Source organism: Taeniopygia guttata, chromosome 7 (assembly GCF_048771995.1).
Source record: "Taeniopygia guttata chromosome 7, bTaeGut7.mat, whole genome shotgun sequence".
NCBI lineage: Eukaryota > Metazoa > Chordata > Aves > Passeriformes > Estrildidae > Taeniopygia > Taeniopygia guttata.
In genome coordinates this window covers 7,458,361-7,483,943 of record NC_133032.1, presented here as the reverse complement: position 1 = coordinate 7,483,943, position 25,583 = coordinate 7,458,361, and the positions used below count along the sequence as shown (strand labels likewise).

General features: G+C 43.6%; 1 protein-coding gene across 1 annotated transcript in view; it reads left to right on the top strand.

Annotated features, from left to right (window-relative positions):
* The window catches only part of GLI2 (GLI family zinc finger 2), a 187,113-nt gene that overhangs the window by 110,157 nt on the left and 51,373 nt on the right, over window positions 1–25,583 (top strand). The window contains exon 3 of the mRNA XM_002190573.6: window positions 10,484–10,589. Coding sequence (XP_002190609.5) covers window positions 10,484–10,589 — 106 coding nt within the window. The remainder of the gene's footprint in view (window positions 1–10,483; window positions 10,590–25,583) is intronic.

Sequence of the window (25,583 nt, the reverse complement as noted above, 5' to 3'; positions counted from 1 at the left end):
GAATCCTACTGGCTTCCCAGGGAGCAGGATGATAACTTCTGGAAAATGTCTCTCCTTATAAGTTTTCATAGAAGTTTTTGACAAACTGATTTTTCTCCTGCCCATCCAGGCAGGCACAAGTTCAGCCACCATCTGGTCTGCCCCACCCCCCTGCCCGCCCCTCGCGTGCCGGGATTTCTTCCTTCCTGGTTGGGATTTTTCTTATTTTTTTTCTTCTTTCCATTCTCCGGCAGCAGCTGTTGGGAGAACAAGCCCCAAGACCCATCTGGTCCTTCGAGCTTATCAGGCTGTATCTTTTCTCAACAAAGCAGCAGTGGCCGCGCTTTCATACAAGAGTTACATCATATAACAGCAACTTGCCTGAAAAGCAAAGTGCCTTTTATTTGCTTGTGCTGCCTTTCTCCCTTTAGAATTGCAGCCACAGCCGAACCACAATGTAGCCTCAGATCTGAGTCAGTCTAGAGGGCTACTTTTCTCTGTTTCTGTTCTTTCTAATTTTTTTTCTTTTATTTTATTTCCCTCCTTTACTTTCTGGAAGAGTTGGCACAATCCTGTGTTATTAGGACATAAGCTAGCTTGTTCTAGTGGAATTTCCTGTCTGATTTTAATTTCCCCCTCTTTTTTTTTTTTTTTTTCTCTCCTCAAAGTGAGACAGAAAAGCTTTTTAATTGCACTGCCGTAGGTTGGCCTTTCGGGATATTATTATTCTTATTAAGTACTTCCTGTTGGGAGGTGGCACATGAGTAGAAATAACAAGGAGCTCGGTGCAGTCAGGGCTTGTGGCCTCTTTGTTTGTTAATAACTGTCAGATTGGCAGCGTCCTCAAAACACATCTTGGCCTGGCAGCCTGGCAATTAAGTGATTTTCAAGACTCTCGGCATTTGCAGCTCACCTGTGGAATTAAGAAGCTGCATTAAGCCTTTCCTTTGGGTTTCTTTTCTGCCATTCAGTGGTCATATCACCATACCCAGCTAATACAAAGCTAGCACTAGTGAGAAAGTCTCGCTCTGGAAATGCTCAGCATGGATGTAGAAACTCCTGATCAGGTATGGTGGGGTAGACTGGTACATCCCAGGTGGGATTGGCATCCTGCTACTTCTCCAGCAGTGATGTGTGAGTCAAGCGGGTTTCCTTTGCAATGGAAATGTTCAGTTCTGTCGTTTCAGATTTCATTGTGTCACAAAGAATTCAGTGCTTATTTAGCAGGAAAAGGCAATTTTGATTTCTTTTTAATTTTCCAGGAAGCACAAATGCTCAGCAGTCCCTTTCAAATCTGTTTCAGCAGATATTGTTGAAATAAAGTCAAGGCATTTCAAGTTCATCATTTCCATGTTCTTGTAGTCTAAAATATAATAGATATTAAACCATCTTAATCTTTCCTATGATGCTTCTTACAGAAGGTGCAGCTACCTGTAAAACATTAACTGATGAAAAAGTATTCTGCCTTAAAGCTTCTCCTAGCTCTAGCTATTTGGGATTGAAGAAGGTGTCTGGTGATCCAGGGACTTTTCTAATTACTGCTCCTCGAAAAGCCATCAGAGATTTGGTGTTTGGGCACCCCACTGCGGGACTTCCTTGTGCTTGTGGGGTTCCTCCTGGCTGCATGAGAGTTCTGCTTTCATCTTATTTACTCTTCCCAGAGGTACAAAAAAATAATGGTTTGTCCCCTTAAGGCTGCCACTTATCGGTAACCTGAAGAACCCAGGAATTCTTGTAGAATAATAGTTAATGCATTGCCTTCATGCACAAATGCTAATCTGAATGTTTGAAAATACTTCTATAGACCTGAATAGATTCATGGCCCCGAACAATTTAAAAATTTTCCTACGTTTTGGGTACAGCCTGTTTTGCACAACCAAATCCACGACTTCTCGTGTCAGCAGGCTTCAGAAAATTCCTGTTTTCTCACCAAGAAGTGAAATGCCCTATATTTGGTCACACAAGAAGGATGCTGCAAAGCCAGCTGCTGCATGGCAGTATGTTAAAGAGATTCCTGGGGTCCTCATGTCCCTTCCAGCAGCAGCTGTTCCTGCTCCTTTGGAGGAAAGCCCCTCATGATGAGTTTCAGAGACGTAGATAGCAACAAAGGAATTTCAGAGTTTGATTTTTTAACGACAATTCTGTGTTCTTATAGAAAATGTCAATGAACTCTTCAATTTTTAATCTAAATTTTCCACATAGAGGAAAAGGCCATTTTTAGCCTCACTGTAATTGTTCCGTCTCTTTTGCCCAGGAAAAGATGGACAGTTTTAATGCCTTTACCAAAGGTCAGGCAGTGCATGGGAGAGAGCTGAGTGGAGCTGCCAGGAACTTCAGGATGGGTTAGACATTGAGCTGAACAAGAATATCCTACTTCCATTAGGGCTGAGTTCATCTAAGTGCTCTGTCTTCTTCTTGGGGTGGGGAGGAAATTTATGGGCAAATTCCTTCAGAGCTGCCTCGAGTTGGCCACGGGGCTGCGGGGGGAGCTCGCTGATTAATCTCGCCCATCGCAGCAGCAAGAGCCGGCTCGCTCGGCAGCCGCCTGCCTGCCCGGCTGCCAGCAGGCATTGCACGACCCCACTGCTCTCCCACCTGAGCTGAAGCAGTAGAATAAACTTTGTAAGAGGATAAGCTCCTCTGGGCCATCCCCAAGAGGATGGATGCGATTGTGATTGGGTTGATGGAGAGGGGGATCCTGCCATTTGCAGTGTCTGAGGGAGATGTTTGCTATCTTTCATGGATTCCATAATGGTATTTTTTATGCAGGTAACCCCAGGAATGGGCTTCATTCTATGTCAAGTCTGTGTCCCTGCAGGGAGCTGAGCAGGGAGCCCAGTGGCTCCCGGGTCTGTCTGTGGTAGTGAGGTTCATGCAGGGGCTCCAGCAGTACTGCAGTGGAAAGACAAACCTCATCCTCTGCTCCTCACTGCACCCCAGCTTCTCTGAGTGTGAAATCACACTGACTGTCCTGCAGGCGCTTGGAGATGTCAGTAAAATAATGCTTTTCAAGGCATTAATTTTTGTGATTTTACAGCTAAAGGACAATGCGGTTTTTATTATTTCTTGTTTACTCTTCACATACCTGCATCCCAGCAAGGCCCCTTCTCCTTCCAACTCTCCTACAGGGCATTTACCATTACTTGAGCTGTTTGCCCAACAGAAGTTAGTTGTGTAATCTTTATTTCTTATCTGGATGGGATGCTTTACCCAAACTGCTGTTAAACTAAGCATGTTGTCTTCTCCAACACCCTGACATGCATTGTCTGAAAAATATTGTTTTGTAAATCAGGCTACCACCATCTTTCTCCATTAGTTTTGTCATAAGAAAACTTTCATCTTTCTCCATTAGTTTTGTTATAAGAAGAGAAAACTCGTTCTCCATCCCTTTGGGTGGCAACAGCTGGCTGGATGTATTTCAAAATGGTCTGTAGTGCCTGGGGCAGGAAAGAGGTCTCCCCAGGTGAGCAGGTGGGGGCCTGCCTCCTGTTTCTCCTTGCTATAATGTTCCCAGTGGGCCAAAATGAATATTTCCTATTATTCTTCTTGTGTAGTTCCTCTTTTATTTTTGTCAAAGCCATTGAGCAGGTAATAAAACAACAGAATAATTAACCAGTAATAATTGAAGTATGCTGTATGAAAACCAAACTAAATGCTAACAAGCCAAACAAAAGGAAAATAGGCATGGTGCAGCCCTGTTTATAGGGCTGTCTGCTGGAATCATTATAGACGTTGATATAATAATACTGAGCACTTAATTACCACATCATTTTTAAATAGCTGTATAAACATTAACCAAACCTCTGAGGTAGGGAGGTATTATTATCTCTATTTTAAAGAAGGGAAATTCTGACAAAGCAAGGTTAGTCAGTAATTTAGTGTTGTGAAGACAGGCAGCTAATGGGGCAGGAGTAGGGGTTGCAGCTCTTTCCATGATTTGGAGACAGAAAAACAGAGCTGCTGAAGCACCTGTTTTTTGTGAAATGAACGGTGCTGCCATTCAGGGAAGGGACACACTTGCCCAGACACCTCTCTGTGCTTAGAAAATTCTCAAATTGGTATAATTAGCCATTGCATAAGTATCCCTTTTTGAGGGAGGCACACAGTGTATTTTGCAAAGTAGCTAAACAACATTAAAGTCCATCTCTCAAGGGGGGACTAAGATGTAGCCATTGTAGCCTTATGTGTCTGTTCCTGCTGGTTCCCATATTGATCTGAGAGGTGGTTCTGGGAATGGCTGTCCCTGCAAAGCCCTTAATATTCTGCATGGTGGTATATGACTTCATCCCAGGAGAATCCCACGGACGCATCAGCGTGATCTGCTCTGTCATGTTTCTGTGACCCAATTTTCCCTGTTCTTTGTCTCAGACCTTCCCTGACCCCAGGCCTATTATCCCTTCCAATAATTCACCCAGACCATTATTAATGGTGCATTAACTTTGGCTGTGCTTTCAGTGAAGATGTTTTTCTTGTGCTCATTCATTCGCTCAGCTCACTTAAACAGCTAGATCATTATTCTGGGGACGTCACACAAACACAAAAACATCTCCCTTGCCGACACCTACAGTCCTGCAGCGCTTTGCCAGAGGGGCGGCCATCCAAATACAACAGTGAAACGCCCAGGAGGGACTATCAAAGGGAGTCAAGTAGCCACACACAGACTCAGTTGCTCGAGGCTGGGTTTGCCTCCCCTGCTTGCACAGGGATGCTCAGAACTCACCAACTCTAGGAGAGCTCTGATGTCAGGAAAATGACTGCAGGAAAGCTGGAGAACAAAGCACGAGCCTGTCTCTGCTGTTTCACAGCCGCTGTGCTTGTTGGATGCCAAGATACATCTCTTGAAATGTATGCCATGGATGACTAAAATTGGGATGCTAAAACGTGCAACATGAAAAACAATTGCTTTCTAAGATTTCTTTCTCACTTGATGCTTTGGGCTTCCCTGGGAGATTACTGAGTGAAGAAAACTTCATGTTTTTTGTACCTTCACCTTGTTCAGAAACAGAGTAAGATTTGGACATCTGGGAGCAAATGTGAGCAGCAAGAAGAGCCTTTGCAGATATCTGTTGTTTTACTATTATCTTTTTCAAAGAAGCTGGACTTGGGAAAAAAAAAAAAAAAAAGAAGCAAAAGTTGTTCTAAGCTGCTGTGTCACACCTGGTGGCATCCTACCTTCCCTGGTAAGAGGGATTTGACAGCACAGCTCAGTTCACCTGTGGAAGTACTGGTGAAAGCTCACGAGCTTCCTCTGGGACATCCCTTTCCCATTTTTTCTGTCAGTTGCTCATGCACAGCTGCTAATGACACTGCAGTGAGAGGAGAGTGTGAGCTGGTGTTTGGAAAGGTTTTTTGCCCACTAACACAAATCAATCCAGTACCCCAGGGCTCTGAAGCTTTTTGAGATAAAGTTGATAAAGTTGCAGTTTCTGCCTGCTGTGATTGAGGTTTATTGGTATCCTGCTCTTGTTTGCTGTGTAGACTCATGCAAGTTATTTTATATTAGCCTGCTTCAGCCCTTCTCAAGTTAAAAAACAGGACTGTTTTTCAAATGCATGTTTTCTTCCCTTCCTAAAGAGAGGTGAAGCTTTGTTAGTCTTTGCAAGGGACCTTGTGATCCTTTTATGAAAGCTGCGTCCCATGGATCATTGACTCCATAGGAAATCAAACCAAAAGGCATCTCAAGAAATCAGAATTTGTGTTTTCTCTTTTATAAGAGATCGGTTTTTATGGGATCTTTTTTACAAATTTGTTGAGAAAGGCGCAACAGGTACTGGATTATCCAATGATATTTTACATTTTCCTCAACAAATTACTTTCACTGTTGATTGCAAAATATCTGTGGACTATTTCTGATGGCAAAGAAGCCTACTTATAGGCTGGACTGCTTGTTCCCCCAGAAGACTGTTGGACACCCATAGGAAAGCTGTATATTTTTTAGCTCATATGGTGGCTTGCACAACTCACATGTGCTTCAGCTAATGCAGGGGCAGCCCAGTACATTCTGTGTGGTACCAAGGGTGTGGGGGGGCTTCTCAGGGTCTCTTCCCATCCAGTCTTGGCTGCAGCACCGCAGTTGCAAGTGGCAACTTCTTTAAGTCCTTTCTCAAGAGCTTTCTGAATTGTTTTTTGTTAAAGAAAACTGCAAATGAAACCCACTTCAGTGTCGTCTGATTTCTTTTCTTCTAATTTTTTTTCCTCTTTTCAGCAAACGTGTTTAAGCTGAAGTATTTGCAATAGAAAAAGCTTGCTACACCCTTCCTAATTCTCACTTTTGAGCTCAAAAAAGGTGCTGCTATGAGTGATGTCAAAACAGCTCTTTTGCTCGCTTGCAAACCCATAGAGGCAGTCTTGTTTCTCTTGAAGCACAGACTTATCTGTAGAGATAATCAAAAGCCTGCATCATCCTCAAATAAGGGCTGTTTCTGATTCCCCCCTCCCTGATTCCTGGGATTTTCAGCAAACGGACATCCCCTTTAAACCTGCATTTCTGCCTCCTATCTTTTCTCTTTGAAGCCAGAGGGTTGGCTGGCCTTTGAATAGACAAGGATGAGAACACAGCAGTGGGAGGTCCATGTCTTGCTCATAAACCTTGGCCAGAAAATCGGCTCTGACAAGTGGGGACAGGTAGCAGCATCTTCCCCCTTATCAAATGGCGCAGCAGTGCAGACACATTCCTGCAGCAGCCCGGTGGGGTGGAAGGTGGGGCCTCCTGAGAGCACCTTGTACTCTGCCGTGCTGCTTCACCAACTTGGAGTAGAACTGTGTTGTTTCTGTGCAAAACATGCTGTTCTCTCATTGTCCCTGCCCCTTGGGTGCTGCTTTTGATGTGTTCTTTGGCATTCTCTTCCTTTAGCAGGGACCAGAGAAAATGTTTATCTGTGGTTCCAGTGCTTGGGGACTTTTGGAGGTGCCATGTCATGTCTTTGCACCTCAGAGTGTTGTTTTGCACGGTTGGTATGGCCCAGCCTTTTCCTGGGGAAAAGCTTTCCCCAGGCCTCCTACTAAAATCTCCCTCCCTCTTGTGTAAAGCAATCATCATTAGCTCTAATTGGGCAGCTTTGGGGTTAAATCTACAAAGATTGCTTGGGTTTGGTAAATCCTCTGCCACTGCAAAGCAGATAATGCTAAACAAAAGATTGCTTTGATTAGATTAAAGTTGGCAAATTCATTGCCCTAATCATCATATTGCCCTTCCCGTGGCTATTCAGGAATACATCACCATAACTTACTTGAAGTAATTGAATATAATTGTCTTTTTAACTCGTATGTGTAAAACATCCATCTTTGTTAACAGCATGTGTTGCTGTCCTGCTGCCAGCTCACAGTCCTCTTCTGGAGGGGTGGGAACAAGAAGCAGAGCCAGGCTGACGTTTATGAATTGGTAGTTGATTGCCTATAAAACCATTCATTATTTCTGACCAAGCACCTGGAAGAGAATAAAAATGAACAGCACCAGCCACTGGGGCTTGGCTGGTGCTTCCAGGCAGGGAAGCCGAGGGGAAGTCATGAAGGGGAATGTTGCAAAGGGGTGTCAAAAACACCAACCCTTGCCCTTGCCCTTAATGGCAGCAAAGCTCAGGGCACATGGTGGCATTAGAATTGGGGGTGTGAAACAGATACCAAAGGCAGAGGCATTGCTGAGCTTCCCATGGGCCAAATAGGTTGAAATGCTAAAAACAAACCAAGAGTGCAGCAGGAAGGAGGAAGTTCATGGAAATTTTTCTCCCATTAATAATCAGAGGTGTGGGGAGGGAGAAATTCTCTTCAGATGCCAATTTTATACCAACAGATAGCTAGGAAAGGAGGCCAGGAAGCAAACAGCCTGTGTTTTCTATTTTCCAGCTCTCCTGAGTGACAAGGAGAGACTCTTTTAGCACAGAAATTTCTAGTATTATCTCAGCAATCAATCATGTATAAATGCATAGGTACAAAATAAAACATAGCTGGCCTGGCTTTTAAGATTGACCTGTTTTTAGTAGTTTTATCATTATTAATAACATAAATTGCCCTAGGGACAGGCCAAAGGATTAGAGTGACTCCACATCATTCAAACTCAGCTGCGATGGCAAATACAGTTTCAGCCCAGGTCAGCTCTCACTTTCCTGCACTCTGGGGAGTTACTCAGCCCCAGACCTGCCCATTAGAGGCAGAGTGACCACCCTGTTTTGGGAGGTTTCTAATCCTCACCTATAGGGATGCCACCAACAGCACTTTGGGTTGATCCCAGAATGACAGAAATTTCCTCACTCCTTTTGGTTTATTTGTACAGCATAAATATGGGGTGAGCGCTGCAGAAACCCCAGCCTAGGGGCTCAGGCTGGAAGAGGTGTTTGTGTTGTTTGCCATTGGATGTCTGTGCAGGGACAGTCGATTTTGTGACCGTGCTTTGTATATGATGATGTAAGAGCTTGACTCCCTCTGGTCCCCACAGCAGCTGTAGGTTGTGGTGGCAGTAGGGAACAGCAGTGACCCCAGGGAGGACAGAAGCTGTAGGTGTCTGCCAGCCTAGGTTGGAGTTTGAGCTGAGCATGGTTTGGGGAGACCAGAGGCTTTACTGTGCTGTGTGAGCAGGGGATGGGGCGTGACAGCTAAACTCTGGTGTATTTTTGATCTGGAAAAACACTGTTTGCCTCTTAAAATGAAGACTCCTTAGAAGTGTTCTTACGTACCAGATTGTCCCTATCCAGGGCAGTCAAAGGGTGAATCTTCCTCCTGCAAAAGCAAATCCTGAAGGATCCAAGTTTGTTCTCTCCCTGAGCCGCTTTTGGGAGAGGAGGAGAGGGGGGCAGAAGCGGGGGAGGTGGTTAACAGTTACTCTACTGTGTCCTGACATTAGGCGAGCTGCAAAAATGCTCTCAGTGTATCAGGTAGTGTGAGGTGCCAGCCCTTTGCTGGAGCACGGAGAGCAAGTCTGCTGCAGAGCCTTAAATACTTTCCACCCCGACTACCTTAGCTTAACGCCTTTCAGCGGAGTTGGCAGGAGGGTTGTTTTTGTGTAGTCTCTCACCTCTCCCAGCAGCCTGGCTGACGCGCCTGTGCCGCGCTGCGCTCAGGGATTGAGCGCTGCGATGGGAGTAGGAGCCACAGATCCTCTTGCTGATATGCCGGGAAAGACGTATATGAGGATTTCACGCAGGCTTTGCGCGACGGACCCGAGCGGAGCGCAGCCCCACCGGACAGAGTCGGCGTAGCTCTGGTGCAGCTGGAGTCGCAGATGCAAAAGGGTGAATTTTCAGTCTTTCGTAGAAAAAGAGTTTGGCATTTCTGAAGTTTGCTGAGCGACAGCGAGAGACTTGGCCCAAGCCTTGACACTTTGGTTTTGGATGGTGCTTCCCCAGTCTCCAGAGAGATGGTACCTGTCACGGAGGCAAGTTACAGTGAAATACCGAGCACAAGCTGGGTTTTGAATTGCTCACTTAGGAATTTGGGTCTGTTTTATTTTTGGTCTCCAGGTAGACAGAAAGGCCAAGAAGTCAGAGAAAGAATGGTAAAACCTGCAACAATATTAAGTAATCTGTAATGAAGAACTTCTGACTGTTTGTAAAGCTGAGCAAGACCAGCCTTTTATCTTTAAGCTGGTTGCTGCCACAGATGTAGAAAGGGGCATCCTTACAGATGCGCGGAGCCCTGTCGGGGTGATCGTACGGGATCGCTATTGCGGTTGTGCGGTATCGCTATCGAGGCTCTGCTAATTCTATTTCTTTAGCTTCTGTAATTTTAGCAGGAAAGGCCCAGGCGGCCTGGCAGCATTGTTGGGGGTGGTGAGAAGAAATAACCTGATGAATTTTCCATCAGCTCAACTCACTCAAATATTCTTGCCGTTAACTTTTGGGGTCAATAATAAATATTAAAACCTGTAGATTTAATAAGTCAATGTAGGTGTTCACTGCCTTTTGAGACCACTTTATCTTTCCATCAAAGATGAAACAAGCTTCTCAAATGAATAAAAAATAGGGCCTCAAGTGATTACAAGTGAGAGCAATTTGAGCTCCTCTCTCAGAACCTGGCAGTAGGCACTTCTGAGCGTCTTCTGACTGCCTAGACACTCTGCTTTAGCACTGCTCTTGCTGTTATATTTTTAGGTAAATATTTCCAACTTGTGTGTACAGACCTTCAGCAACAGCGTTTGCTGCCACTCCAGGCTTGAGGGACGATGCGGGTCTGGATCCCACCAGGCTCTGTTGAGTCTGATTTGCGTTGCAAGTCTAGTTTTCCTTGGTGCTTGCTATAATCTCCTCAAGTTCAAAGAGCGCTTAGCTGCTTGTCTTTGTCAAAAACCCTGTTGGAGATCTTTTATGTCGAAGATGTAGGATTTTTCCGCATGACTTTGATTATTTATTCATTCCACTTCTCTGGTGTATGATAGCGCTGATATCATGAAGACCCCTTGTCTTGCACTGCTCTTGCTCTGAAATTCATGGAGATTTAGTGCCTTTGAAATTGTTTTAAAAGGGAAGGAAAAGTTTTTGAAGTCCCTTTTTTTTTCTTCTATTCCCCATAACAGTGCCGCAGCACATTTTTCCGGCCTTCCACGCTCCTTTGCCAATTGACATGCGCCACCAGGAAGGACGATACCATTACGAACCTCACTCTATCCATGCTATCCACGGGTAAGTCTTACATCTCCACTCCCGTGCCTTGCTAAAATGTCAGCCACCTGCAATATTCCGAACCCACTGTTAAAAGTCCCTGGGACTCACTGCCCTTCTGGCAAGCTGGCCCTACTGGCCACCCTCCACCTCATTGTCCCTATCCAGTGACAATACTGACCTGCCTGGCAGGGGGGCTTTACAGCTCTGTTAATCCAGTAGAAGTGCCCTATAGCAGCAGGATGGGGGTATAGGGCTTCTTTGTCATTATCCAGCTCAGGTCCCGGGTACCGGCTTGACTTGTGTTTTTGCACCCACCATATTTCTCACATCTTGCCTTGCCTGGGTCATTTCTGTCACCATCTTGGCAAAGACCCAGCACTGCTCCCTCTCTTTGGAGACCTTGTGTACCATTCCTCCCTGCCTGCCAGTTGTGGGGATGGTGGCAAAAGGCTGCCAGGAGTGCCGTAATTCAGTTTGATTTCACTGGACAACAGCCCGAATGGGCTAGTAGCATTTTCTAAAAGCAATAATAAATCAGGTACTCATGGGGGTGTCCATGTCCACCCTGGAGGAGTAGGACTCTGGGTTTTGGTGGTGACCTTCTCATGAAAGCCTCTTCTCTCTAAGGCAGCTGATGGGCAGTGAGCACAGAGACTGTTCAGGGGCTACACCCTAAGAGGAGGGCTCGTGGTTAATCTCCTCATCCAGGATATGACAGCTCAGAAATTCTTGATGTCTTGAAGGAGATATTTACAGAGAGATCTGTTTTCACCTCCTGTAAGGTTTGATCAGGGCAAGGAAAATGGAAGCCAGCAGGAATGTGAGCAGAGGTTCTAGTGATGGTGAGGCTGGAAGTGTTTCTTCCAGTCCCTGACATGCACCTTTCCCATGAGAGGTGAGGAGCAGTGCAATGGGGTTGGTGGTCCCACGGCTATCCCAAAATCCTTCAACATGCAGCTGTAGCACAGGGCTCAGACATTAGCTGAGGGACAGGTCCCAGAGCACTCGGTGTAGGGGAACCACTAAGGGCCAGAATCATTTTGCAAGAACAAGGAAAGAGCAGCTAGGGCTCGTCACTTAAAAAGCTCCCATTTGATCCCCTGGAGTCCTGTTGCAGCCTCACTGTCTGGCCAGGGGCTGTGCTCACCCAGATTTGCAGGGGCTGTTTGTGGAGCTGTGCTGCTTCTGGAAAGGTGTAAGCAGGGGAACAGACCCTGGGAAGCAAGTAATGCAGACAGCAGCAGCCAGATCTGTGGAGCCCCACAGCTACCATAGCTTTATTCTTCTTCCAAAATACTGCAGAGAAATAAACGATAGGGCATTCCCCTGGATCCTACCAGAAGACAAGTCATTGTCTTTTAGGCTGACAGTCAATTTGACTGTATGTTTAAAGGGGCAGAGCAGCTTCTTCCATGCTGTGTGCAAAGGGGAAATGACAAAGCAGGTTGCTAACGTGGGAACTGAGGGGGGAGTGGGGGGGTTAGGGAGGCTGCGTGAAATAGTTCTGGCCTTTCATACAAAAATTGTAAAAAAAAAGAATAATAACTTGCTGGGAGATTGTTGATAAGCTGGAGCTCTGGTTAATAAAGCACATAGGGAAGAGGGGGATATTCAAAACAGAGGGAGATATTCTAACAATGGTTAGAAGAGAGGCTGGAGGATGTTCTGATGTTTGTCACAGGTTATTTGTGTCCCCTGCTTGGTGCTCCCCTTCAATCTTCATGAGGAGGTTTGGGGGCACTGCATATACCGTGGGGCTCCGCAGCAGTTTCTGTGGTGGGGTCATGAGGCAAGGTCTTCTACAAAATGCAACTGAGAGCCTGACACTGATTCATACCTATGAATCATATGCCCAGTAACCCCAGTATTTTTTTCATATTGGCATTGTCCAGCTGATCAGCCTTGGCCAAGTGTACAGCTCTGGCAGATCACGTTTCAGTTCATCTGCTCCAATATTAATAATCTACAGTTACAGTGTTAGCAGTTACATTTGTCTATCAGTGGACCAAGCATGTCCTGTTTAGTATTTGGGTAGAGTTGTTGGCAAATATCTGTTGCATTTCTTCTTTGGGATTTGTCTCCTTCCCAGCAGCTCCGCTCGCAAAACTAACTTGCGATGTACGGGACAGAAAACTTGGTTGCAGCTCTTAAAGAGAAAACATACTCCTCTTTGAAGCTACCTGGGCACTGCACTGAAAAGTGCCTTTGTGGCCAGAGAGACTCCAAAGCTGAGCAGCCAAGTGCTTCTTGGCTGTGACAATTTTATAGGGTCAGGGGAATGCAACTTGCATTTGGCTATTTGTCAAGAAGTATCCTGTGCTATGGCACAACCACATTGGGAGAATTCTCTGCAGCTGTGGTCTCAGTAATTTTTCTTCTTCAGATTTTTTCTGCCAACGTCTTAAAATCATGTCTTGCCCTTTACTCTTCTTGTTTTTTATTCTACATTTCTTTTGTCTTTCTTCTCTCTCCTCCAGTCTCCGCTCTGGAGGTCACAACGTAGCACTCACCCTCCTCACTGGAGGATGTCCAGAGTGAATTCATCCAGACATGGTGGTAGACCTGGGCTAGAACATACTCGGTGATGGCATGGCTCTTATCCAATACAGTGAACAATTTATGCCACCAGCCCATTTGGGCTGTTGTCCAGTGAAATCAAACTGAATTACAGCATTCCCGGCAGCCTTGTTCAATACTCTGTGGGCACAGATGAGCTTCTAGAAGTTTGTACTCCGTCCTGATGGGGCAGAAATCAATCCTTCTTGTTTCAAGAGTAAACAACCCGTAAAAAAACCCCAAGGGCATATGCATATTCTCACTCTAGAAAATTATGGCAAATGTTTGGAAGAAAAATTGCGTCACTGAGTTTTGGCTTTATGATTAATGTGATGGGTGCCTGACATAGAGCCCCCAATTCATCAAGTCTATATTCTACCTGTCTACTGTCTTGACAGTACCAAATTTATCTAATTATGGGAATGTTGCATGGCAAATTAAGTGCAGTCTCATTTGTTGCTAACTATGGGGTCTTATTATCTGCCTGCTGTATTATGTCAAAGGTTTGTTTCCTGATTGTTTGGTGTGACCTGGCAGCGCATTCCCCTTCATCACTGTTTGCATTTGGCCTAATGAGAATGTTCGTTATTTTATCTCAACTGGAGAGAACTCATCTGCAAGGCTCTTTTGAGCAGAACCACCTGTGGGACCCTTTTCTTTGGAACACAGATGGGAATGTGAAGAACCTGAGTTAAAAATGCCCCCCGTGCCAAGACGGGCCTGAAAGACTTGCTGTGTTTCTCCTCAGTGTTGTCATTCCTTGTGTCTCAGTGATTTTCTTGTTAAGCAGCATGACAAAATAATTTTCAGGACTTGAGTCTTCTTCTAAACCACTGAGGATTTATTACATATGTCCAGAAGCAGATTATGCTGGGGTTTTCTTGAATTCTACTTTTAGAGATTGTTTTGGTGTTTCTTCAGTCATTAGGACAACCCACTTTTCTGTACAACCACTGTTGGTTTTACTTATTTGGTGGTGAATTTTTTGGACATCTTTAATATTTGGACTTCTTTTCTTGGCATTAACAACAACTTGAAAGAATTTTGGTGCTTGCTTGGCTTGTCTAGAAAAATGAAGTATCTCATTCAGATGATTGTCCTGGATTGCAATGACTGTGTGCCTGTGGTAATATGGAGGATAGAGAGAGAGGCAGGATTGGAGTCCAGTGGACACCATAAAGGATGCAATGCAGAATGGAGTGAAACTGAATATGGGATAAAAATCTATTTCAGGAATTAGAACTAGAACAGAATGAATAAAATAAATAGTATTGGTGCATAAAAATTGTATGAGCCAACATTTCCACAACATAACATTCATTTAACAGTAAGTAATACTACAATACTCAAAGGCTAAGAAAAGACAAAAAAAAAATTGGCGATTCTGCATTATTCTGGAGGTATAGAATCAGATTACAGAGCCATGTACTCTTTTTCCCTGTGATCCTCTCTTCCAGAGCACAGGATGGCCCAGGCTCTGTGGAAGAGCAGTGGTGGGTCTTACATGCATTTTCTGCATGCAGCTTTTATTGATTTCTCAGAATTTCACTCTTTGCTGCTGGTTGTAGGTCAGCACTATTTGAGCGAAAATCATCAGCCAGGTGTGTGCAGGCTCAAAGCTGAACCAGAAAAATTCACTTCCTAAGTTAGTACAGGTCCTTTTCTAACAAAAGGGGTATTTTGTATTTTAGTGAACTTCTTCACAAAAACCTAATCTACTGGGGCCTGGTCTCTGCTTTAAGCTAAGAGGGCAGCATCAGCTTTGCAAGACCAAGCCCTTGACTCCAGAGAAAAGTTGCTGGCAGATATGGGAGGTGATTATGCGCTTACCTGTTTTTTATTGTTATTATTTTTTAAATCACAACAAAAATAACTAAAAACTCCTTAGCTCAGCTTAAAAGTTCCTGCCAATGCAAGAGCCTTCAGGGCTAACCCTAGTAAACAGCATGCCTAGGCTTGACCCAGCAAGAAGCTTTTTAACAGTAGCTCCTAAACTGTGGTTAAAACCCATCAGGCATTATGCACTGTAAAAAACAAAAGCAGCCTTGTTTTTCTACCAACATCCTGGTGGTGTTCTAGGATGCAGTTCTGACATTATTTATTAACAAAATATTGTTGTTGCTCTTCTGTCCACACATAAAAATAGTTTAAAAAAAACCCCAAACCCTGAGCTTATAATCACAAATTCCACAGTTTTCATTAGGACTGCATTGTCCCAAAGACCTAAACATAGACATGACTCCATCTCCATGATAATGTGGAGTTGCCCTTATTTTCCCTCTGGTAGGGATTTTATCTCATTTAATCAAGGATATTCCTCCATTTCCATGAAATCTTAATATATTATTACAGATTTTTCCTGATATCCAGCCTACACTTTTTTTCTTTATCTGATCTTGTTACCCCTCCCTGTTGAAGTTTGTTTCCTTTTTACTGTGTTAAAAATTACAGAATACTTTTTCAGGACCAGTTAAAATGTTTCTGAGCTGTTTAGGCAGGGTGATTCACAGGCAGAGGTGTTGACTGTTAAACTTTTCATCATAAAAAGATTATGTCTCAAGTGTTTACAAATATGCCAAATTTAATGTCAAACCCAAGATTTTCCATGTTTAATATCTGTTCTAGTCTGAGGAATTGTTGTTTTTTGTGAGATTCAGCCAAGGGAGGCCAAGTGGGGTTAAGGGAAAATATGTTGTTTAGCCATACAAAAAATAATCATCATCATCTTATAACTGCTTTTAGAAACACCAGTGTCTCTTGCTTCAGAGTTGGAATTTGTTATTGTCACAGATGTGCCTTTTGCTGTTCCCATTCTAGAAAAACACACATAAAGTCCCATCAGTTTTGCCAGACTGGAATCCTTTGAAAAGTCTTGCTTCCAATACACGCATTGAAGGGGTGTCAGAGTTTCACGGTGAAATTTTCCGACTGCCCTGTGGCCCTGACCACGCTTCAGCTGAACCTTGCCAGGGCTCACCTGATGGTGCCCCCCATTCCCTGCTGAGTCCTCTCTGCCATCCCTTCCATCCAGGGGAATTCCTGACTCCACGGAGGAGTTTGCAGCTGCCTTTGTGCGCCATCAGGCGTGTGCAGAGCGCCTTTGGTTACCCTCCGTGGGGCACCGCTCCCCCGGGGCTGCAGCTGGGACCCCGTCACAAGGCTCAGGATGGGACCGCTGGTGATGGTCGTTCCTGCAGCAGGGATGCCTCTTGGCTGAGCCACAGAATGTTCATACCAATAAAACCTCTGTGTTTTCATATTTACTTTGCTACTGGAGTAGAAAATCTTTGGCAGGTCATGATTGATGGTACTGTGCTGCTTAGGAGACAGAGCGAGCTCCCTCCGGAGTCAAAGCAAACAGCTGCTCAGAGAGGCCTTCTCATGTGTTTTGCAAAGTTTTACGACTTTCACCAAATAGATACATTGCTCATTTGGGAAACAGGTTTGGGGGCTCCCACATCCAATTTATTCTGTCCCCTTTTTTCCCACATGCTTCTTTTATTTATTTAAGAAAATCAGAATGTGTAAGTTCTCGATGGTTTGCAGGGGCTGGTCCCCTCCAGAAGGCTGGTTCAAACCTCTCCCTGATCTGTAATTAGCAGTAGTCTGTTGCTTTGAGGTGGCTCTTTGGTAACCTACTGGAGGTGATTTGGGGGACCGTCAGTTCCAAGATTAATACTTGATGGTCACTTGATCTCCATCTCTGGGAGACCACAGATGAAATACTAGGCTTCTACTGTCATGTTCTGGGAGCTGGAAAAAATACTTTAATTCTATCTGTGCTTTATTTTCCTCATCTCTAAAATGTTGTCAGAGTAATACTCACCCTTTTGATATCTTGAGAGCTAAAAAAAAAATACTCCTTTGGCTTCCAAGATTGGTCTTGTAGCCATTTTCAGGCACCAGGGAAGAGGTACACGGCACTACCTGCCTGTGCAGAAACTGAGAAGGTGCATGCCTAACATCTGGCCTCAGTGGGAGGACAGGCTGATCAGGTCTTTGGAGAATGGGGAAGGCATAATTAAAAACACTGATCAGGGCTAGTATGTTTCTATAGGCTTTTCCTATCTCATAAACTATTTTGCAAAAAAAAACAAACCAAAATGCAAACAGACAAATAAACAAACAAAACCCAAACCAAAACAACGAAATACAAACCCTCACAGCTTTCTCTTTTGAATCTTTTTAAATATGTTCAAGCATATTCCATTATGAGACAGATTTACACATCTGTGCTGTTCTTTAAATTTAGGATAGTTTTGTCATGTGTGTTTAGTTAAATAGCCTTCAGAGTACTTCGAATAACTGAAACCTGAAGTCCTGAGGGACCTGAAGGGGAGTGGTTTCAGACTCACTAAACTATGCAATGAAATGCAGATTGGGCTTGGAAACATGTGGGCTGGATCTCCAGTTGCTGAATGCTGTGACATCGGGCTGGAGTGAGGGGTCTGGCTGAGCTCAGATGGAGCGAGCCACCAAGTTGCTCGTGCTGTGAAAAACTGCACCTCTAATTTAGCCTAATCACCACCAAAAGTTTAAAAATGGCTAAGAGGTTTTACTACTGAGAACAAAAGCATGATCTTTGAGGTCTTTTATGTAAACCTCTGGCATGTGTTCATTTAATATGATGTCACTCTGTAATCCACCATTGCTTTTAAATGTCATTCGAAGAGCTTCATGTCAGCGAGACTTAAGTGATAATCCCTTTGCTTACCTCACTTTATAGTAGATTAAAAGTGACTTCATGCTTCCACCTTATCCGCTGTTAAGCTTGCACTTTAGGAAAAAAAATTATTTGAACTTTCTTTTCCTGCTGCTTTTTAAAGAGTTTCTAAATAGAGGGCGTGTGTCTTTCAGAAGCTATCTCAATAGGATTGCCCATTCTCCACTGCTTTCAGCATCTCTGAAAATGGATAAATGTTCAGTGCCAACTTCCTGCCCTTTTAAACTCCAGTGTTCTGAATTTGTTTCTCAAGTTTTCTCTCAGATAAATGGGGAGCACTGCCCTTCCTGGCCTCTTCTTTTACTTAATCCTAAATAAGTCACCTCTCTAGATGGTATTTCACCTCTCACCAGCTTCTTGCAGTCATAAAGACAAGAGATGCTGACACTTGTTGCAGTGTTCTGCTCCTCTATAGCACTTTCTCTTGTACTGCACAGGGGTCTGTGGGTTCCCCCTGGTATCTCCTGGTTTTGTATCTCTGGGTTGAACTTTTACTCTGTCCTGTAACAAATCCTTTCTCAGTATTTAAAACTCTCCATGCAGTTCATCTTTCTGGTCCACCCTCCTTTTTTTCTCTCCCTGAATTTCACCCTCCTGCTGCTAGTGCACCTCCTTGTGTAACATGTCCCTCCAGATATTTGCTGCATGTTGTCATATCCTCCTCCCTGCTCTAATGAACTGGCCAGGCTGCAGCCTGCAGCATATAGTCAAATATCAATCCACTCAGCCTCCTCATTTTTACTGTGTTTCTCTGAAATCCTTCCAGTGTGTGAGAAGATAAATAGACAAAACGCATCCATCTCATTGGCTTGTGGAATGAAGCCTGCGGCACATCACTTTTCAGGTGCTGGTTAATCTGGATTCCCAGCTACCAGTGGCCATGGGGAGCAAATTACACAGGGTGCTGAGAGATAAAAACTAATGGCAGGAATGCTGGCTTGTGATGTTGGCTGGAAGGAAAATGCAGGATTTTTAATGTCCATACAGAGCGGAAATTTTCAAATCTCATCCAAAAGTTCCCCCCACGCAGCAAAGAGCAGGGAAGTCAATTTACCCTGGATGGATAAAGGACTGAGTCAATTCTGCTGGGATTAGAACATGTGGTTCGAGGGGTAGGTATTTTGGGTCTGATTCTTAGACCACCCAGATGGCTGGGGGAAAAGTTAAAACAAAAATACCAATATGAAAAGGACCCTATTTGGCAGAACTGTGATCTGGATACTCTGTGTGCAGCTGACACCTTGCAGACACATCTGCACAAACCAAAGAGACTGCAGAACTGGGTGCTGTTCCTCTGGCAAATCTCTGCTCTGCACATCACTCCCATAGGAGTGTGTGTGTTTTAGCGGGCTTTCTAGAGCCCTGGCTCTGACACTAAACCACATAAGTATGTTTTTCTTCTGTGTGCCAGACCATTTTGAGAATTTGTGATTTTACACAATTTTCTGCCTTGGAGACTCTTGATTCCTGTTCTTTTATGTTTTACCATTGATATTAAATAGACAGCTAACAGCTAAAATTTAGATCATTTCTCAAGGGTCAAACTTTTAAAAGTGCCTGTGTTATTTCAGATCATAAATCCCAGTGTACTGGGTCTGGCTAATAGCATTTGAAAGTGGGTGTAGTGGGTTTCAAAATAGTGTTGACTCTTAGGCTGGCTTGTCAAGTGCTGGTAATACAAAGGCTCAATGGGTTTTTCAAACAAGCTGGATACTATTTAAGGTCAAACTGCTCCAGCCTCTGCTGAAAATCAGGACACTAAAGCCATCTCCAGTAAAGGATTTAAGTACCTAAAAATTAATGAAGTGGCTGGAGTGGAGTTAAGAAACACAGACATGTTAATAAGGTGGCTTGTGCATACTTGGAGCCCAGTGTGCATGCCCAAGCCATGCAGCTCCCACAGGATCAATGGGGATGTTTTCTGCCCCATCTCCTCTCTGTTGTAGAAGCATGCACATGGCAAATCTCATGGGAGGATGTGCTGTGGAAAAAACACATTCAAGGTTTAGATGATATCAGTTGGCTAGGCTCCACTTCAAGAGCAAGTTTAGTGCATTCCCTTCTCTCACTTTATTGGTGTATGTGGGGTTGGGTTTTGATATAATTGATCGTGGTAGCTGATAGTGAACCAGGAGAATGTGAGCCTTTTGATGATTTTTTTAAGCAGATACTTGTCAGAGGGGGGAGTGCCTTAGAGCATGGTAGGAGCTGTCCTTTTTCACCCCCTGAGCAGCAGAAAGACCTGTACCATGGTTTCCCTGCTGCTGAGCACATGCTGTTAGATTAAATGTGAGAATTAGGCTCCACCCTCGCCTCCTGCCCTTTCTCTGGCTGCAGTTGTGTGCCAGTGTTTCTTTTGCACAGGTGGAGCCTCCTCACAGTAGGGGTATTTCTTCCTGCACAGCTCATTTTATCTCTCTCTTATACCTCTCTCTACTCTGCACACGTGAGCCAGAGTCACTTATAAAAGCACCTGGGTACAGTCAGGTAAGTTGAAAAAATATGTTGGGGCTGTGTAAAATGCAGTCACATTCAGCTTTTTGAGTTTAAGACTCTCAGAGAAATAAATGTGGGTTCTTAAATCCAGTAAGGGCCTTTGAGATATTTTCCTTTTGATCCTGTGAAAGCATCCTTGAGAAGAATCTGTCTTATTCCTTCTCTTGCCCCTTCAAAAGAGACTTTCCTAGCTTGGTTATGGAGCTACTTACATGGCTTTTGATTTGCAAACCAGCTGCTGGACATGGTACCTGCTGATTGAATGCTTCATCTGAAAGCCTCTTAAGATCCCACAGAGTAACCACACATCCCAAAGTACACTGGTAGAGTGGTAAAGTCTACCAGAGTGTGGTTAATACATTAAAAATAGGAAAGTTTCAACCTTACAGCTGCATTAGGGTGATGTTCTTACATGCACATTCTTGAAGACTATTTGTCTTTACTGTGAGATAAAACACTTGATTTCATAGGCTGTCTTTCATTCTCACTCAAGTGAAGTATGATATTTTACAAGAGAAAACTGCATTGTAGATGACAGAAAGCAGAGTGTAGAATGATAGGGAGGTGGAGGAATTAATGCATTCAGTCATCAAATCAGTAAATTAAAGGAAGATCAATCTAATCAGGACTAGCAAGAAGGAGAGGATTTGTAGAAGATACTTGAAAAGCATCTTCTTGAAAAGTATCATCTAAGAGATGAGTTGATAATGCAGAAGGTCACACAGAAAGTGCTCTGGGCTAAAGAACTGTTTTTAAGCCTTTTCCTATTCAGGAAAATGTGTAAGTGTATGCTTAATTAGAAATGCCTGTTTAGGTCTGCTGACTTCAGAAAAACTTTAATGAATGGTCACATGCTGTCCTGAGGAGAGTGTTATTCTGAAGATACCGACAGTTCTGGTGCCTCCTGTACTGCTGATCCAGGGGCAGAAGCAGGAGGATCTTCATCACTCCACAGCCTCAAAAATCTCCCTTCCTGCATCTCACCACAAACCAGGGTATGTGGCATTTGAGTGCTGAGAAGGATGAGACCCCCAGCCCTGTTTGTGCACGCTCAAACTATGCAGAGCCAAGGAGAGATGGCTGCATGGGTGCTCAACTCACAGGTTACAGCCACTGCATTCCACAACAGCAGCCCAAATCTGTCTGACATGGTCATCTAGGTAGTCTGAACACAACCTCAATGTAATGAGGACAGTTTAAAATTATCAGAGAGCGGTGGAGGATTTTTTGGAACATTTATCAAGAAGGAGAGAGAACATGATTTATCTTTTGCATAGGATAAAGTTCACTATGGGATTCAGCATGTAGCATGACGTAAAGTCTCAGGCAAGCCAAAAGGTGTGTGCCCTTTAAATGAGGCAATTAGGCAGTAAAATGAGATGTGCTTAGGTTGGAACTATGTAAATACACTCATTTTATTAATATAAGGCAAAAAATCTAAAAAATATATATTGCTGGGCAATTAAGTCACCAAGTATTGGTTTTATTTAAAATTCAAGAGAAGGGGTATTAAACATACTCAAATTTTAATGAAAACATTTGCATCAGTTTTAATAATTCAGCACAAAATGTTATTTAAACATTTCTCTCTGGTTTTGGAAAAGGCAAACACAGAGCCATTGTACTGTGGTCTGGAAATGAGAAATAAGAACTGCTCAGGTGCAGTGGATTTCTTTACTCATTTTAGACAACTCAGTGGCAAACAAACCAAGCCTGGCAACCAAAGCTATGCTGAAATCCCAGTTGTGAGGTTTTCCATGTGGTAGAAGCTTTTGAAAGTCCCATCAGTCATCTTTTTGCACCATCAAGTATCACTTGCAGCTCAAGTTGATTTCAGTGGGGTAAAAGCTCTTACATACTTTCATTGTAGAAAAGGCTATAAACAAGATTTTGATAAGAAATTCTCCTATCTTGCAGTTTAGTTTTAAAATAGAACTTACGATCCTGCATTTTGTATGCTTGGGGTTTTTTTTAATTGTATCAGCTGCTTCATTTGTTTAAATAAGCAAAGGATGTAACAGGTGAAAAATAATGTGGATTTAAAAAAAGTATTATATGGTTTAAATAATCTAAACAATTAGTAGTAACCAAGGAAATTCAACTATCTGGGTTCAAATTGCCAATATTCACAATTCTATTTGCGCATGTCACATCACAGTACAGGAAAGCAGCTCATAATCCAATGGCAATATAATTGCTCTTACCCATCATGCAGTACAATTTGGTACTCATGAAAACCATAAGGATTAATGCAACCATTCATGCCTACTACAAGAGTTCCTAGCCAGTGAAGAAAAGGTACAAGAATGGACAGGCCATATTCTAAGGTCAGTCATAGAGTATCTGAGAGACAGAGCAAGTGCAAGAAGTTATAAGGACCTATCGGTAGGAGATAAACTTTTAATTACAAAAATTCCACATGAAAGGTCTCATTCTCTTGTTCAGTGAAGGAAGACAAAAGTTTGACAAGTCAAAAATTAATAACAAATGCAGCCTGTGCTATCATACACATGGATTTTTACAGACATATTTGTCAAGCTCTTGTAACACCTTCCAAGATGCCAGGTTGCTGGGCTGCACCACATCCACCTTCTACCTTCAGCCTTCAAGAACAGCTTCTAAAAGTCTACAATTTCATTTTAATTAAAGATTTCCTCTTGCACACCACTGGCTCTTTCAACTGAATCTCAAATGTGACTGGGGAGTGCAGACCATGGTGCACGGTAGGCCAGGAGATTACTTTCAGCCCAGCTTTCACCCAGTGAGGATGGTAACAGGAGGAGGAGACCAGACTGAGACCTTACATTGCTAAGTAAGGAAGACACCACACACACCCCATGTGCACACACAAATCTTTACTGCACTGGAAGTTCACAGATCACAGTAATTTTGCTGGTGAATGTGTGAACCACAGATTTGCCCTGCCTGGGAGAAAAGCACCAATGAACACGGAGCTGGAAGGGTTGGGTTTATGAAACACAAAGTAATGAAGTCAATCACAGAAACCAGATCCTGGAAAAAGTCCAGTTTGGCAAGGTAGTCAAAAACCAAACAAAGGGATAGGAAACCACTGCATCCAGTGCAAGACTTTGGCAGGGAGCACAGTCTGCAGCTCTTCAGCACCAGGCACCTTAAGGAATCTGTCTCTCAGTTTGTGTCCTTTACTCACTGAGTCACCCTGGGAAAGGTCACTCATCCAATATGCTGCACCAGAGTGAGATACCGGAAACAATGTGACATCTGCACAGAAATCAAACCCAAGTCTCTGCTCACCATCCATCCTTATCAGAAATTGTCACATAATTCACCAGAAATGCAAAACCTGCTCTGCAGAGATCAAGCAAGGAAGAAACCAGGTTGACAGAATCCTAAGCTCCAGCAGTACATCAGGACTTGAAGGGAAAGAAGTTACAGCTCACAGAGCTCCTACCTTCTTCACATTTGGCAGAAGCTGTCTCTTAAACAAACAAACAAACAACTCTTTGAAGAGATTCTTATTCTTGTGGTAACACTCATCCAGGCACTGACAGGATTCAAACCAGACACGGTTAAGAGAAGTCTGGAGTCATACCAGGTTTAGCTCTTGCATACCAAGAGAGGTCAAGACCTTGCCAAGCCTTGAGCAGACAATCCCAGGACATGGAGGAAGTGGTGCTGGTGGGAGAATGCCTTTCCCTCCGACTCACTAGGTAAGGCCATGTGATGATGCTCTGGTGAGGAATATGAAGTGGTTTTCATTGCTATCCACTAAAGCCCAAAAGTCCAGTGTATTTGTCCTCTGTAAAGATCCTCTGGAACCCTTAAAAGACACGACTTCTAAAATATCTAGGCTGGCTCAATTCCATTTTAACCTATTACATTCTGGTCATCTCATGTCCTGGATGAGGGTTTGAATTTCTCTGACCTAGCCTGAAAAGTGGTTGGGTTATGTGTTTGTGTAGAATTTCTTTTTCAAAGATGGCTAGAAATGTATTTGACTTTGGAAGTCTACAATTTTGCCAAGTGAATGACGTGGTTTGGGGTCTGCTGACACTGGTTTCATATGACTATTTCTCTGTTTAGAGAATTCTATTGGAAACAATATACAAACAGGTTGTAACTATTGAAGCTTCAAAATGTACTGGATAAAACTTTGTAGATACTTCACTGTCCATCAGTTCCTAGCAATACTTCTTACAGAGAATCAGTTGGGCTGGAGGAAAAGGGAAAAAGAGAAAAATAGAAATCACTTCTATATGATTTCTCTCCTGGGAACCAACTGCAAAATCCTTCTAGCTGATCTATAGAAAATAGAATTATTCACCCTGACCTGATCCCTATAATATACCAACTCTCATGCTGTACCTTGATCCCCAAGGGTACAGCATGGGATCAGGGTAAAACAGCAGCAAAGGCCTCATTTTAGAGGCCATAGAACTGAAAATGTCACTGGCTCCTTGAGAGTCTTTTCAAACCAACACCACCAACACAGTCTGACCTGAGTGGTTATCAATTACTCAAACACTGGTAATTCCTTGAAAATTTGGTCATCACAGGAAGCAGACACTGGGATATTTTGTCTGCACGCTAACATTGCTAGACTTCTCTAAACTGGCCTGTTTGACACCAGTTCTGGGACCTCTGTGATGATGCTGGAGTAACAGCAATGCTGTCTGAAAATAACCACCACAGCTCTAGAGTCCCTCTTCATTAAACCTGGACTTATACTTTGGAAAAATCATCTAAAGAAACATAACTGAAGTGAAGTCTTTCATGAGAATATCAGCAAGTAATCCACTGCTGTAAGAGGTCTGAAGTCAATAGCCAAGTCTGTATCGACACAAGAAAAATTACTAATATGAACTCATTTTACAGCACAAATACACAAGCAGGATTTAGTAAACAGGAGGCACCAGAACTGTTAGTGTGAGGAGGATGTCTGGGGGCCTTTGCCAGCACTGATGCTGCAAAAAAACCGTGTTTTTCAGGCAGCACCCCAAACCCAGCTGCAGTTCCCTGGAAGGGGGAGCATAAAGAGTGGCTGTGCCTCTGCCATTGGAGCATTTAGGAGGGAAACAGTTTCAGCGACTTGGCATCAACCTGGTGCTTTTGGGAATTTGTGACATTTGAGGTCAGGCTGGCATAACTTAAGGGTCAGCTGAGGACTGGAGGTACTGAACTCGCTACTTTTACCCAGCTGAGCATAGTGCCCAGTTTTAACCTGAGCTGAAGGAAGGTCTGGGGTATCTAATATTGAT